At 37.7% G+C, this 14,113-nt stretch overlaps 4 protein-coding genes and 1 pseudogene across 9 annotated transcripts; 2 read left to right on the forward strand and 3 right to left on the reverse strand.

The window, feature by feature from the left end:
- Positions 1-2,151: 2,151 nt before the first annotated feature.
- LOC104821646 (cyclin-dependent kinase inhibitor 5-like) lies at positions 2,152-3,535 on the forward strand. Its single transcript, XM_010552579.2, has 3 exons — positions 2,152-2,711; positions 2,866-3,069; positions 3,165-3,535. The coding sequence occupies exons 1-3, from the start codon at positions 2,260-2,262 to the stop codon at positions 3,232-3,234; spliced, it is 726 nt and encodes a 241-aa protein (XP_010550881.1). The 5' UTR covers positions 2,152-2,259; the 3' UTR covers positions 3,235-3,535.
- LOC104821647 lies at positions 3,184-6,174 on the reverse strand. Of its 6 annotated transcripts, XR_773109.2 has the most exons (6): positions 5,795-6,174; positions 5,550-5,686; positions 5,085-5,182; positions 4,577-4,784; positions 3,995-4,131; positions 3,184-3,846 (listed from the first exon to the last, which is right to left on the reverse strand). XR_773109.2 is itself a non-coding variant. In XM_010552580.2 (4 exons), exons 1-4 carry the CDS (start codon positions 5,997-5,999, stop codon positions 4,640-4,642), a joined length of 585 nt encoding a protein of 194 aa, XP_010550882.1. In that variant the 5' UTR covers positions 6,000-6,174; the 3' UTR covers positions 4,487-4,639. The 6 variants fall into 6 exon arrangements, 2 of the variants coding, with proteins under 2 accessions (XP_010550882.1, XP_010550883.1); XR_773108.2 differs by having other exon boundaries at positions 3,184-4,131; XR_773110.2 differs by lacking the exons at positions 3,184-3,846; positions 3,995-4,131 and adding an exon at positions 4,138-4,438.
- A 524-nt stretch (positions 6,175-6,698) lies between these two features.
- On the reverse strand, positions 6,699-8,463 carry LOC104821648 (cytochrome b5-like). The gene is made up of 3 exons (XM_010552582.1): positions 8,375-8,463; positions 7,237-7,303; positions 6,699-7,152 (listed from the first exon to the last, which is right to left on the reverse strand). The coding sequence occupies exons 1-3, from the start codon at positions 8,459-8,461 to the stop codon at positions 6,890-6,892; spliced, it is 417 nt and encodes a 138-aa protein (XP_010550884.1). The 5' UTR covers positions 8,462-8,463; the 3' UTR covers positions 6,699-6,889.
- Positions 8,464-9,006: 543 nt separating this feature from the next.
- LOC104821649 lies at positions 9,007-11,276 on the forward strand (annotated as a pseudogene).
- Positions 11,277-11,325: 49 nt separating this feature from the next.
- LOC104821650 (myosin-binding protein 3-like) lies at positions 11,326-13,238 on the reverse strand. The gene is made up of 2 exons (XM_010552584.2): positions 13,131-13,238; positions 11,326-12,629 (listed from the first exon to the last, which is right to left on the reverse strand). Exon 2 carries the CDS (start codon positions 12,538-12,540, stop codon positions 11,479-11,481), a length of 1,062 nt encoding a protein of 353 aa, XP_010550886.1. The 5' UTR covers positions 12,541-12,629; positions 13,131-13,238; the 3' UTR covers positions 11,326-11,478.
- Positions 13,239-14,113: the final 875 nt, after the last annotated feature.

Here is a 14,113-nt window from a genome sequence, read left to right on the forward strand (position 1 = left end):
CTACACGGAGAGCCAAAGTATTTGCACGGAATAATAACTTTTTTTTAATAACGGGGATTACAAAAATGATCCCGAAATAAAAAAAAATGTTAAAATAATAATTTTTAAGAAAATTAAATAAAAAACCGGATGTAAATAGAATTGGAAATAAATCAATCCAAAAATTAAATAGATATAATTTTATAAAAAGAAATTTTAAATTTAAAAATAATAGAAAAGAAAGATACAAAATAAATGGTACTGTACTGAATGCAGGTGTAAATACCTGTATATATATTACAAATCACAAAGATACAGAGGTGGAATAGTATCGGCAGGTGTGACTTTTGTCGTTTCCATAGGGTCACAGGTTTTCATGAGATTCGCCAGAAAGGTTTGAAAATTAATTTCTTTCCCTCACTTTAAATTATTATTATTTTTTCTCCCCCATTCTTCTTCTGCATTTTTCGAGAACCCAATAATTTATTTTTGGTATAAGAGAATCCAATAATTACTCTCCTGCTCCTACCGAGAAAACACTGTAAATATATTATGGCATCATAGCTTTAGTGAAAGTCAAATCTTTTGACATAAATCTAGAAAAAGTTTATTATCAAATGTATTGATCATATAATAAAAAAAATAGTTTGATTGTTTTAGAAATATATATAATTAATTATATGTATATATTAATTTTAACATTAACATTAACATTATTAAGATATGTAAATCTATTAATCGAGATCCAACTGCAATGAGTGTATATAAATATATATGTGCATTATTTTTTTTTATAATTTGGAAGTTTTTTGACCCAACTACATCTTTTAGAGAGGATCGAAAAAATTCATGTGAATGTCTCTCCCCACGTTTGGGATTGAATATGTGTGCATATTTACATATGAATGTTTGGTTTAAAACCATATCACATTTATATAGATAAGATTCCATCCAAATAATCATTATGTATGAGGTTTAGGTTAGCTTCTACCAATAAAAAAAAACGATTGGAAAAAATATATTTAATAAAATCATGAAAATGTTTAATACTTTGGGCACATACACACTTTTGTGAAAATAAATATACACACACGTTACACGTAATGACTGAAAAATGCACTAAATTCTACTATTGGAATTATAAAAAAAATGCAAGCTAGTAGTCAAAAGGCCCCTTTCACCCTCTTTTTTAAGATACGGAAAGCCTCACAAAAACGATATATAGTGAATTAGGGTGAATATTTTTTCATTTGATTATATTCTTGTTGTGTTATTCCATTTTTATTTTATTTTATTAGTTCAATTTGAGTTCTACTTGAATCGGTTACAATTCTAAACATCTTTTTTATTTTTTTAGCTTTATATTTATTTTGAGATACTTTCGAATTTAATTTGAAATGTTTATACCCAATAATATTTTAAATTAGATTCAGTTCGAATAATGTATTTAAAAATAGATTATGACAGCTAAAGTAAACTGTTAAAGTTGTCTTTTATATTTTAGCATTGCTATCAGAAAAGACCCTTTCTTCGCTAAGTATTTATAGGAAGTGATTCCGTAAAACTTGCTTAAATTGACGGTCCATGCAAAAAAAAAAAAGGTTTTTTTCCTAAATTCGAAATATAAAATAAAAAATCATGTAAGTTATGTCATTCAATACAAAAACACGATTCAAAAGTCTCTATGGGATAATCCCATTTTCAACTCATTATTTATGTCTCATCATTTTTTCCACCGTTGGTTTCAACGCCTCCTTTGTCTTAGTTTTTTTGTGTCGCATATTTTTTTATATAAAAAAAGTAACACACAACAGACACACAAATATATTAATATAATTTTGCATATATAAAAGAAGAAATGATTGCTAAAATTATTGAAAGCTTTTCACCAAAAAAAAATATATATACGAAAGCCTAATTTTTCTACTATTTAAAGCGTAAATTATATGAAAGCCAGGAAAAATTTATAGGGTTGAGGACTTAAATGAACCAAGATAATTTAAAGCTTATACTTTTATATTTTGTTAAGTAGCACTCAATTTTCATGTTGATAATTGAAATTATTAAACCTACCTATCATTAAAAAAAATAGTTAGCCAAAATAAAAAAGCACCGTAATTGTCAAACCCAACAAATTAAAACCCTAAAATTTCCACTATTTCTTTACACTTTCCCGGAGTCCACATTAAAAATCCGTTCTTTCCCCTCTTTCCCTCCTCCCTCTCTCTCTCTCCCTCTCCCCGCGAGATCAGAGAGAGACACCTGAGATCTCGCCGGAAAATGGGCAGGTACACGAAGAAGCCAAAGATCGCCGGCGAAATCTCGGTCGTGGATGTCTCTCAGACGACAACCACTCTCGGTTTCCGTACAAGAGCCGCCAAAAACCTCGCCTTGCAGCGCCTCCGCTCTCTCTACCCTTCTCCGGCGACATCGGTGGAAGCAGATTCCTTCCGTTACCTCCAGCTTCGGAGCCGCCGTCTCGAGAAGCATTCGTCACTAACGGAAACGAGGAAACAACCGCAACATCAGCAGCTGAGACAGCGTGTCTGTAACAGGGAAACGAGAAACCCTAGGGCTAAACCCACTTCGGTGAAATCCGCGTCTGGAACGGTGGCTCCGGCGCCGGAAAATAAAGGGCACTTCGGTAATAACGAGGGGATTGGTGGGTCTGATAGTAATTTTGATGAAGCTTTGTCTGGAGAGAACAGTTTCGACATCGAACCGAGAGCCAGGTATATACACTTCTGTTATTCTGTTGTAGTTCTGTTGCCTCTGCTTTCATGTTTCGAATCTCTAAACGTGTAAAGACAAACAGTCTCGAATTCTGAGCTTCATCATCTTTCTCTCATGGCGGATATTTAGTTCCAGCGTGTCTTTGTTGCGCAGGAGTACGAGGGAAAGCACGCCATGTAACTTGGTTTCAGACACAGAAACTGTCCGAACCCCTGGTTCAACCTCGAGACGGAGAAGCCCCGTTAGAACCCATGACAGAGCTCGGGATGGTTTGCTTGGGATTGTTCCTTCATCCCGTGAAATAGAAGAGTTCTTTGAATGTGCAGAGCGGCAAGAACAGCGATTCTTTAGACAGAAGTAAACTTCAAACTCTTCATGTTAAGGGTTCTGTTCTTGAACCACGTTTTAGTTCCAGGAAACTGTTCTGATTGCAGAGTTTGCGGTATGTGCAGGTACAACTTCGATATCTTGAATGAAGTTCCGCTTCCCGGGCGTTTCGAATGGGTTAAAATGGCGCCGTGAATGGTGCTGAAGGATGCAGCTTGATGGTACATTATGTTTCCAGTGTAAAAAAAGTGTGTAATTTAGGGAGATCTGTATAACTTTAACAGAGCCAATAAATTACACAGACTAACAACTTGTCAAGAAACTCAGAAATAAAGGAGATGATGAACTGAGGAGGAGGGTTTAATTGGAGGATTAGGGTTTAGGGTTTAGAAACTTGTAGTCTTGGAACAAAATTCACATGTATTACAGCTAACATGTTAGTTGAGGCGTTGTAATGTGAATCTCTCTTGTTTTACCATAAAATAAGTTCCTTGAATGATTTTCCAAAGTAGAATATCCTTACTATGTGATTTCTCTTCCTTGTACATGTGATGTTTCGGCCTGTTCTTGTTCTTGCCCACAGGCAACGTTGCAAGAATCCCATCCATCCATTTGTTATATCAGTCTCTTGGTTTGATCTTTGGCTGCTTCAATGGATTCGGTTTCCAAGCCTAAACAGCGAGTCCCCTAACCTTTGGTCTGAGGTAGCGGATTCGGTTGCCAACAACCTAAACCACCTACCAAAATCCTAAACCAGATACAAGTTTTGGCCTTTCTTAAAAAAAACCAGGTTCTGAAAGATTATATCTGCAAAAAAAGGGAAAACTGGGTTGCGTGAAAAAGCAGGGTCTGTTTTGAATTGAATTTAAGACCTTCTCGTCTTAGTGAAAGTGGCACATGTGGTTCATTGTACGGCCCTCTGAACAACTTCTGTCACAGGTTGCGAATTACTTACGGTCTTAGACTTCATCATGTCTCCTCTCTCTCTCTCCCTCCATTATTACAGCTTCTTTTTCTGGTTTAGATTTCCTGGCTTCAGAGTTTTGGATCTCGCCCTTTTAGATAATCCCAATATTAGATTCATGTCAGTCCCTGTATACAACGGTTAAGACCCCCTTGTTCAGTGTTTAACTATCCTTGAACTCTGAAATTTACAGATCAGTCTTTTAAACTAGACCCGGGCAGAAAACGCCCGTTCTTCAGAAGTTCGATAACCGGGTCATCTTCAAAACCAGAAAGGAGATCTTTTTTGTTGGTCAAGTTCCATGCAATGCATCATATGATCTATGAGATGGAAACCTTTTCAAAATGCATCAGCAAGCATCTGGCTTTAACCTTGCCCAGAATTCAATTCAGTGGTTGAAGCTATCTCCAGACAAATTCAATGTATTGGCTTATACTGCAATACTTTAAAGATCCCCGAAGATAGCGTTAGGAACTCAGAAAAGAAGCAATCGAAAGCCAAACCTCATGGGTGAATCTGTAGAGAAGTAAGTCACAAGGAGATTTTATACATACATCAGATTTTGTCATGTACCTGTTGTGATGTTTTCTCTCTAAGTCTTTTGGCTCTTGATGTAACATAACAAATTCAAAGCTTTCATGGAGTTTGGGGTCTGGAACTCGTCCCGCCTTGCTTCGTTTCTGCCATTTCGACTTCGTGTACACAGTTGTTTTTTGGAGCTTCTTCATCTTCCATAGCCATCCTCCTGATTTTAGCCCATTGTATCGCTTGCAGCTCGTATCTGCAAACCAATAGCCAAAAAACCCGAATATTCATCTGAAATGCTTTGCATAGATGCCATTGCCAGATAACTTTACTTAACCGTCTGTTCCTTACTACAAATCACTGCCGCTAAACTCCATGTGGGTGTGAAGTAATATGGAAATGAGATGATAACTGATAAGGTATATGTAAGTATCTAAAAGGAGAGCTAAATCACCGTTGTTAAACAATTAAGTCAAGAGATACAATGCACCAGTCCATAAAAACACAAAACATGAAACCATCTTTAGATTAATAAACTCACGCAGAAAAAGCTTACCCTGCAACTAGATTCCTCACGAGCTTGAAATATATCCTCCAAAACTGCCGTTCCTTTAAGAGACGCGGACACAACTTGAATCTTAGCTGTGAGAGTTCCTGTAAGCAGAAAGAATCTTCAACCCGGAAACTAGAATCGTATCGTCATTTCAGTAACATTATTAACAAGAGCTCATTGGCAATAACAAGCAGAGTCCCATGTTGAAAGATGAACAGAGCAGCCTTGACAGTGATCTATTACATAGACACAGAAAAGCTCAAGCAAAAAATAAAACATGAACTGAAGAAGAATTTTGTCTTAAAACTCCAAGATTTCATCAACCATTCATGTACAGATTGGCTTCTCTGATAGGAAAACGAATTTAAAGCTATTCCTATGCACAGGACGAATTGAAATTTCAACTCCACCAAATTCATCTACTTTGACAAGGAAAAAGATCACAAAATGTCAAAATCAAATGAGAACCTTGGATTTCGATAGCACGAGAACCGCATGCCTCTCCTGCCAATCAGACAAATCCTTTCTCATATTGTCTGAAGAGTTCGTTCCATGACTTCCATCTTCATCAGGATTCACGGATGCTTCTTCCTCTGCATCAGAATCTCAGCCCCAACACGACGACGAAAGTTAATACCTTGTTTGGTCGCCGAGAAAAAAGTCAGAGCAAAAAGAAAAACCCAGAAAAAGAAGGTAACCATTTTGGAATTTACCTTCAAGAGGGAAGTTCTTGAAGGTGTCGATGGCGAAGGTTCTGACGTGATCGAGTAATTCATCTGTTACACCGAGCAATCCATTATCGTCGTCTTCTTTTCTGCTCGATCGCTGAGGCTTATATTCATTTCTAGGGCTTGTGTTATTCTGGGTTTTTCGGCTGTCTCTCAGAAAACTGCGTCGAATCCTCGAAGCTAAATCCATGGCGGTTCAACTGAGAATTCCAAATCCTTCAAGCTTTCATCCTGAACCTGAAGGAACACACCACACTTTTTCTGTTTCTCCTTTGGGCGGAGTTTCATGCGGTGAAAAGGTCACATTTCTTAATGGGCTGAAATGGGTCTCTCAGGCCCATAAACAAATGCCTTTTTTGTGGATGCTCATAAATAATAATTTGTGTTAGATATAATTTTTTATAATTAAATTTATTGAATTTAAATTGAGTATAAAATTTAAAATTAAATGGAATGATTGTTTAAATAAACATTTTTTTTAATGGATTGAATCCAAATCGAAAGAAAAAGATAGGAGAATCGATAAATGGGGATATAATTTTTATAAAATCAAAGGAAATGAAATTAAAAAAAAATAACTAAAAAAGAGAGTATAAACCTGAACCCACAACATTCATCCGTTAATCGTAGAACCCTTGAAATCAAAGAGTTTATACAGAACCACCTATATATATACATATATTATATACGCATGCGACGATACATGCATCTAACATAAATGATAGTAATTTCATCAAAAAAAAAAAAACATAAATGATAGTATCTATCCATATATACATGAAGATCATTGTAACATAATTTTACTATATGCGATGAGACCTATATATATATATATATATATATATATATATATATATATCTATAGGGATTGATAGTAAAACAGCGTTTGATGAAAAAATATCATTGGAGGAAGAAGTAGGTAACCCCAAAAGTTTTATCACAAAGTGAGAAAACACATGCCTCTTCAAAGAAGTAAATTAAGAAAAACATACATGGCAGAGACAGAAAAAACCCTTAATACAAGATAAGGTATATTTGATAATATAATATATATATATATAATCCAATACTATATATAGCTCAAGCAGAGGAGGAAGGTTTGTTGGTGAAGAGGCGAATGGCAAAGGCGAGAGCCAAGATGAGGACGGGGACAAGGAACTGGAGGAGTTTGAAGACGAAGTCGGAGGTCTTGTCCTGATTGTAGTGAGGCTGGTCCGGAGGAGTGTACTTCCTCTTCGTCGGGATGGTCGAGGTGTCGATATCCCCCACGTAGAACTCCTCCATCATCGCCTTCGCCGTCGAGCTGTGCCCTATGTCCTCGAAATCGTCCGTTGCATCCTTCGCTGCACGAGGAAGAACATATATGGTGTGGGGAGAGAGTGTGTGTGTATGTGTATATATATATATATATATGTAATGAAAAGGACCTGTGGAAGAGAGTAAGACTTCATCTCCGCCGGGATGATCCTCCAAGAACCTTGTCACATCGTACACCTGCGCGCATTCATATTAACACCACGTATGGAATCTTCGAGTACACGGTTTACTATATACGCCATTGAATCGAAACATATATACGATTTAAGTACACGGTTATATACATAGTTTTATGATAAAAATGGTTGATATATATGGGTAGGGGGGCGATACACCATAACCCGCAAATTTCAAGTATCCGCTTCCTCCATGAGCCGAAGTTTCTGTTATTCGTCCGTGGACGGATTTGGGTTTCAGGCGGTGAGTACTCGATCGCGCCATGTGGATTGGATCTCCGTATATAGCCAAGGACGAGAGTGAAATGAGGGACAAGATGGGGCCCGCAAGGGAACGAGAGAGTCGAGAGGGTCGAGGGCGAGGAAGACATTGGTCTAGGACCAGATATTCCACGATATCTAAGTCCGCTACCAAAAAAAGTCTACGACGGAATTTCCTGTCACAACAATAAACGAAATCCGTCGCAAATCGAACATAAATTCCGTCACTAAGGCCCTGCCGCAAACACAGTAGGATCTCACAAATATTTACAAAATAATTCTGTCGTTTAGGGTCGTATAACAACGATCGGAAACTAAATTTTGGTGATTTAGTGGTAGGAAAACATGCAAAACATGATCTTATATTGGGTTCGAACCTAAGGGTGGGAGGGGTATTCGTCTGGAATTTTCCGATCCTATGAATTGGATGTAGTTAGACTAAAGATATGGTGAACTTCCGGATTATAAAAAAAAAACGATTGGGAAATCCGTCAGTGAATTGCGACGGAACCAGTTTTGTTGTAACTTGAAAGGGAGTGCGACGGAACGGGACACTTCAAGTGGTCGGTAACGGCGGCGGATTTTTCCGTTGCGAGATTTTGCGACATGGTTCTAAACGCTAATCTCCTCACACCAAATATTAGACCCGTTGAGAACGTCTCCTATCTCGTATAATTTAGGCATTGTCCAATATCGTGTTATATAAGGGAAAAAAAAGGGAAGATTTTTTTTTTTCATGAATAAAAGATGGATGGTTCGTTTCGTTGGTTAAAAAAAAACCCCAGGTATGAAATTACGAGGATGACTTTACCTTGCCATGGATGACAATCCAACAATCTTTGCGATCCTTGTGTTCTGAAACTTCTGCCAAAGTGAAGACCTTGCCCTCTCCCCCCATCTCTCTCTCTCTCTCTCTCTCTCTCTCCCTCTCTCTCTCCTAAATGAATATGGAGATTCCTCCTTTTGAAGCCCACTCCTAAACCCAACCAATATGACCCTTCACAAACCTTGAGAACTCAGTCAGCACAGATGGAGAGTTGAGGTCGGGAGTTGGTGGAGAGTTTTCTTTTTTTTTAAAAAAAAAATAAATAAATATTATTATCGTTTTATTTATTTATTTATTCCATCAGTCTTTTAAAGAAAAAAAAAAGCCGAAGGGGTTTGTTTGTTTCATAATGGCAACAACACACCTCTTTCCACTTCACCCACCAACCATTCCAATCCCACGGTGAAGACTGATTATGCTTAATGCCTTCGTCCTTCGCTTCCTTCACCTCACCTACCACCAACGCAAGCAAGCAAAACCATGTCTCCCCCGCCCCTTGGTTTTGCTATATTACATTTTTACATATACATAATATATATATGATTAGGACCATGAAATGGGTCAATTTTAATCTCTATGATTTTATTATAGGTGTATTTGGAAAATAGAAATCTTCAATGACATGTCGAGATGGTAAGGTAAGATTAGGATAACATTATATCTATATATACACATATACATATTTCCTATTTCAGACTTTTTATATTCAACAAATTAAAGCATTTGGTAGTGCAGACATAAAATTGGGTAGTTGAAAAATGCCTTTCACCTACTCTTTCTTAAGTCTGCATGTGTCCCAAATTTCTAAACCTTTTCTGATTTTTTTTTCTTCCAAAAACAGATTATATGATTCCATCTGTTTGGAATGTGTTGAAGATGGAAATATTTAAGGCCCATTAACTTATTAAAATAGGCCCAATCCAAATTATATGGGCCTTTGGAATTCTTAAAGCCTTAATTTTGGAGCCCATCTACAAAGCCACCTCAAAATCCCTAGCGACTGCCATCACTTCATATGCATATCCGCCATTGAAGGCTCTTCGCGACCTTCGAAACCGCTCGCCAGAATCACATGATAACAATGGTGTCAGGGATCGGGAATATGCGCGAAGCGCGTGGTCGCCAAGGAGCTGCTCAATGGGTAGAATGTGGTGGTTGTCCGATGCGAGGAGATTTGTCTGTCGGGAGGTTTGGTCAGACAGAAGATGAAGTACATGAGGTTCCTTAGGAAACGCATGAACACGAAGCCGTCGCATGGTCCGATTCACTTCCGCGCTCCGTCTAAAGTCTTCTGGCGAACCGTTCGCGGGTTCGTACCCTACTTCCATTGTCCACGTCCCGTTTCTTCCTTGTCCAATGGTGAGGTCGGGACATAGAGATTCTTCGTCGAATCATAGTTCATCATTTCCTTTGTGAAATGTAAATTCGTAGAATCATAGCTTGTACTTGTTGAAGGAGATAACGTGGGATAAATGCAGGTCTAGATCCGTAACAACTGACATTCTCTGCAAGTTCTGTTCTATGTAATCATGTCTTCAGCTAATTGTGTTATGTCTATCTAATTGATGAGTGATTAAAGGGTGAAAGGAACCTAATTGTGCAAATGTAGTGCAAATGTGCTGTAGATAATCAATGTTAATTTTCATATGTATGGATTTTGGAGAGGTTAATCTCATTTTCCATTTTCGGGTTTAGCTTAGATAGCTGAATCATATAGTTCTTATGGTTGGAAGAAATTGTTCATTGTTGATTGTTTTAGGTAACCTTGTTGTTCGTTGTTTGTACTTCAAATCATACAATGGGATTAGAACCTGTAATTTTTAGTTTCAAAATTTCATCCGATGATAAGTTGTAACCTCTTTCTTTAGGATGATCCCGCACAAGACTAAGCGTGGTGCTGCTGCTCTTGCCCGTTTGAAGGCGTTCGAAGTTGTCCCACAGCCTTTCGACAAAGTTAAGAGGATGGTCATCCCTGATGCTCTCAAGTAAGATATGATTCTTGACCTTTGCTGTTGTGTTTACTGATTTCTTTTAATTAGTGGCTTTTAAGTGTTTTAGTATCAATTGAATTGTTGGGGGTTTTTGAATTAGGGTTTTGAGACTTCAGAAAGGGCACAAGTACTGCTTGTTGGGTCGGCTATCTTCGGAAAGTTGGATGGAACCATTATGATACCATCATGGTAAGTTCCTCTTTTGAAGTCTTCCTCATGATCATCATCTTACCTCATCAGCATAATCTTGTACATGTTTCACATTTCGCATGCTTGTGTATCACAAATGCTATTCAGAGGTGTCAAGTCTGTTCTTATTTGTAACTCATCACTCAGAAACCAGTTTCAACAAAGTCTGCCCTAAAGATTAAGACGTATGTTTCAACACATCATCATTGCAAAATCTTAGTCGGGTTCGCTGTTTTGATTTTGCAGGAACTCGAGAAGAAGAGAAAGGAGAGGTCTCAAGCTGTGTATGAGCGCAAGAAACAGCTCAACAAGCTCAGGGCCAAGGCTGAGAAGGTTGCCGAGGGGAAACTTGGTTCGCAGCTCGATGCTCTTGCCCCGGTTAAGTACTGAGAAAAACCGATAACCGATCTCTCTCTCTCTGGTTAGCGATTCTCTGTGAAGGTCTTTCTGATTGTGCCGGTAGAGAATTTGTTAGGGTTTTTCTTGCAGGCATAAAGAAGAAGACTTGTCAAATCTTAATGTTTCACCATCCTCGTGCTCTATATCACGGCCATTCTCATGGAATCTACATTGGCGGTTGTTTATGTAAAACGATTTATAATTATAAAACATGTTTACGGTTTAGAAGCTGGCCAATCCCAAAACCAGAAAATCAAAGAGACGATGATGTAATTCAGTAACTGCTTCAGACAAACAAGTGATAAAAGATTCAGAACAGAACACACTTCATCTTGTCTCTTCTTCAATGAACACATAGCAAACGGGATTCTTTGTTTCCAAGTTCAAATCTCACAAGTCCTTTAGACATTTAGATTAGTTATGGATATGTAAAAAAAAAACATCTATAACAAAAAATACATAATGCAAGCTATATAGATCGGGTACCCGAAGACAATAGGGTCAAGAAGTTTATATGTCCTCAACAACATGAACATCGTATACGTTCGGTTCTTCGGGTAATCTTCCGTCGGAATGCTTATAACCCTCGAGTTCCTTCTCGAGATAATGATTCTCCTTCTCCCTTCTAACGAGGATTTCCTTCAGAACGGTCATCTCTTCTTCGTCATACGCGAATTTCTCCTCCATCATTCTCTCGTATTGTTTAGCCTCCAGTTCGAGATAGGCTTTGTCGGCTTGGAGCCTCAAAATCATGGCCATGGCTTCATCTGCAGCTGTTGCAGAGGCAGCCCTCTCTTCCTCCAGCTCCACAACCAGAGCTGCCCGAGCAGTTCTTTCCTCGCGGAGAGCTCGTTCCAGCTTTTTTGCGGTGTCCATATCGTTATTCGTTACAGCCTTGACGGATGAAGATTCTTCCCTTGTTTCATCGGTTTCTCCATCTGTAATTGGACCTTCGAGATTGAACTCGTCTTGGGTAATAACCTTGTCTCGGTCATCCGCCTGAGAATTATCGGCAGAACCCGAAGCATCGTCAAGAGACAAATGGGCATTACCTCTCGAGAATATCGATGATGATTTTCCTCTACGACGCCTACCAGAAGCCTTCTGCTTCTGATTCATAGCCTGTCTTGTCCTAACATCAGAATCACTTTCTCTACCGCACAAATTATTGATTCTGAAACCCGAATCTGAGCTCGACTCTTTTCGGAATCCCGTTTTGAGAACGTTATTTTCTTCCTTTCCATCGGAAATAACCACCGTGGAGCTCGGGATCTCCTCTTTCTCTCGATGCCAACCGATTTCACAAGGTAACCTATACACAGAGAGATTCTGGATAGTATGTATTTTCGTTAGAGGCCACCCGAAGAGAAGCTTGTGCAGGCATAAGTCTTTGTTCTTGTACCCGAGAATCCCGGAACAGGGACAAGGCATGTCCAGACCAAACACGAGCAAGAACTTGGATGCAACGAACACGAAAGCCGATCCACATAGAAGGTAGTAAGCAAGAGCCAGTTCCAGGAAAGCAATCACAACCCCACAAAACGTCCATCTACAGCATTCCCTCGAATCCATTTTCTTTTCGATTCGAGTTTCATGGGATTCTTCGATCAGAAGTTAACCAAGAACACATCCAAATCTTTGATGCATCTTTACAGAGAAACCTAAATCAGAAAAGAGGGCATTAACATGATCTTCCAGAAATTAAAGAACTTTCTCCAGAAGAGAAGTGAGGATTCAATCAGTAAAGATTGAATCTGAACATGAAATCTTCCCAAGAGAAAGAAATGTTCTGTAGTCATTAGCAAACAGTTGAAACCTCAAATCAAATGACTGTTCCTCAGAGAAACTGTGATTTCCTACTGATAAATAAAAAGGAAAAAGATTTTCGCCAGAAAGACAACAATATAAGTAAAGAACTGTCTGAAACTAGAACTCAGAAAAAAAAATCACACAAAAAAAAACTGAAGAAACGAAGATTCAGAACGGTCAGAAACAAGAACACAGAACAAAAAACAAAGGAAACCCCCTCACGAAATCTCCGAATCCCCACGAAATTTCCCGGTCAAGAACAGATTCGCCGACATAAACTTTTAGTATACACGAAACTGTAGCAAATCAAGGAGCTTTCAGCGAGAAGAAAGGGATAAAAATAGAACAAGAACCTGAGATCAGGTGTTGGAACTGAAAGTGGAAGAAGAACTGGATTTCCACGGGAGCTTTCAGACAGAGAATCTTCGTTGTCTTTTTTTTTTTCCCTTTGAGTTAATTTAGTGACAAGTTCTTTTATTTATTTTTACTTTGTTTTGTTTGATTTAATTTAATTTAATTTAATGGCTTCTTATGTGTTCACTTTCCTTCCAAGTTTTATACAGAGAATCAAAAGCATCCTCCACGTGGATTCTTCTGATATACATCTCTAGATTTACATATATTAAAAATTGTATAATATTTGATTATAAAATTATATTACTCACCCGCGAAAAAGGTTGCAACGACAAGCCGTCAAATTTGACGGCGTCCGTGGCCTGGATCCATATGGTAATTCGGGTCGACCCGCATCTCATCATTCTCTGTTTCTTTAAAAATGTATATACGTAAATACATATTGGAACCTAAAACATTGTCAAACGTCGAAAATGAGTCACGAACTTCCGGTGTTTGGACAGAGGACCATATCAGTGGATATCAAAACAGCATTCGAATCCGTACATTTTGGATATATTAAATAATATTCCGTATCCGAATATCATAAAAAAAATTTAATTTTATAATTAAAAATAAGTATCAAACATCTTATTTTAATTTTAATAATATCAAAGTAATTTTATAATTAAAAATAAAAATAATTTCTGATTTTATTTTTTTATAATTAAACCGTGTGTATATATGGGTATATAAATATGATTATAAAATTATGAAAACTAAATGCGCCGAACTAGATATAACTTCGATTTGCAAATCCGAATTTGATTATTTGAACAACATTTAGTGGAAATCATCTTTTTTTTTTTGTTTCATTTGCATAACAAACAGATTTTTTTTTTGGGGTTGATTCCATTAAAGAAAAGGGTGAGAGAGAGAATAATAAAATACATCAAAACCCTAACCAAGACCTGAGGAGATATTTTCTATTTCTATATACACA

The sequence above is a fragment of the Tarenaya hassleriana genome, unplaced genomic scaffold (assembly GCF_000463585.1).
Source record: "Tarenaya hassleriana unplaced genomic scaffold, ASM46358v1 Cleome34, whole genome shotgun sequence".
NCBI lineage: Eukaryota > Viridiplantae > Streptophyta > Magnoliopsida > Brassicales > Cleomaceae > Tarenaya > Tarenaya hassleriana.

What these genes read in the sequence shown, in the direction of transcription:
- LOC104821646 (XM_010552579.2), top strand. Translation starts at nt 2,260, where the DNA reads ATGGGCAGGTACACGAAGAAGCCAAAGATCGCCGGCGAAATCTCGGTC. An exon ending in GACATCGAACCGAGAGCCAG is followed by an intron (nt 2,712 to 2,865) that starts GTATATACACTT and finishes TTTGTTGCGCAG; the next exon opens with GAGTACGAGGGAAAGCACGC. An exon ending in CAGCGATTCTTTAGACAGAA is followed by an intron (nt 3,070 to 3,164) that starts GTAAACTTCAAA and finishes CGGTATGTGCAG; the next exon opens with GTACAACTTCGATATCTTGA.
- LOC104821647 (XM_010552580.2), bottom strand. Translation starts at nt 5,999, where the DNA reads ATGGATTTAGCTTCGAGGATTCGACGCAGTTTTCTGAGAGACAGCCGA. An exon ending in TCGTGCTATCGAAATCCAAG is followed by an intron (nt 5,183 to 5,549) that starts GTTCTCATTTGA and finishes TTCTGCTTACAG; the next exon opens with GAACTCTCACAGCTAAGATT. An exon ending in GTGAGGAATCTAGTTGCAGG is followed by an intron (nt 4,785 to 5,084) that starts GTAAGCTTTTTC and finishes ATTGGTTTGCAG; the next exon opens with ATACGAGCTGCAAGCGATAC.
- LOC104821648 (XM_010552582.1), bottom strand. Translation starts at nt 8,461, where the DNA reads ATGGGGGGAGAGGGCAAGGTCTTCACTTTGGCAGAAGTTTCAGAACAC. An exon ending in GGATTGTCATCCATGGCAAG is followed by an intron (nt 7,304 to 8,374) that starts GTAAAGTCATCC and finishes GAATGCGCGCAG; the next exon opens with GTGTACGATGTGACAAGGTT. An exon ending in AGTCTTACTCTCTTCCACAG is followed by an intron (nt 7,153 to 7,236) that starts GTCCTTTTCATT and finishes TTCCTCGTGCAG; the next exon opens with CGAAGGATGCAACGGACGAT.
- LOC104821650 (XM_010552584.2), bottom strand. Translation starts at nt 12,540, where the DNA reads ATGGATTCGAGGGAATGCTGTAGATGGACGTTTTGTGGGGTTGTGATT.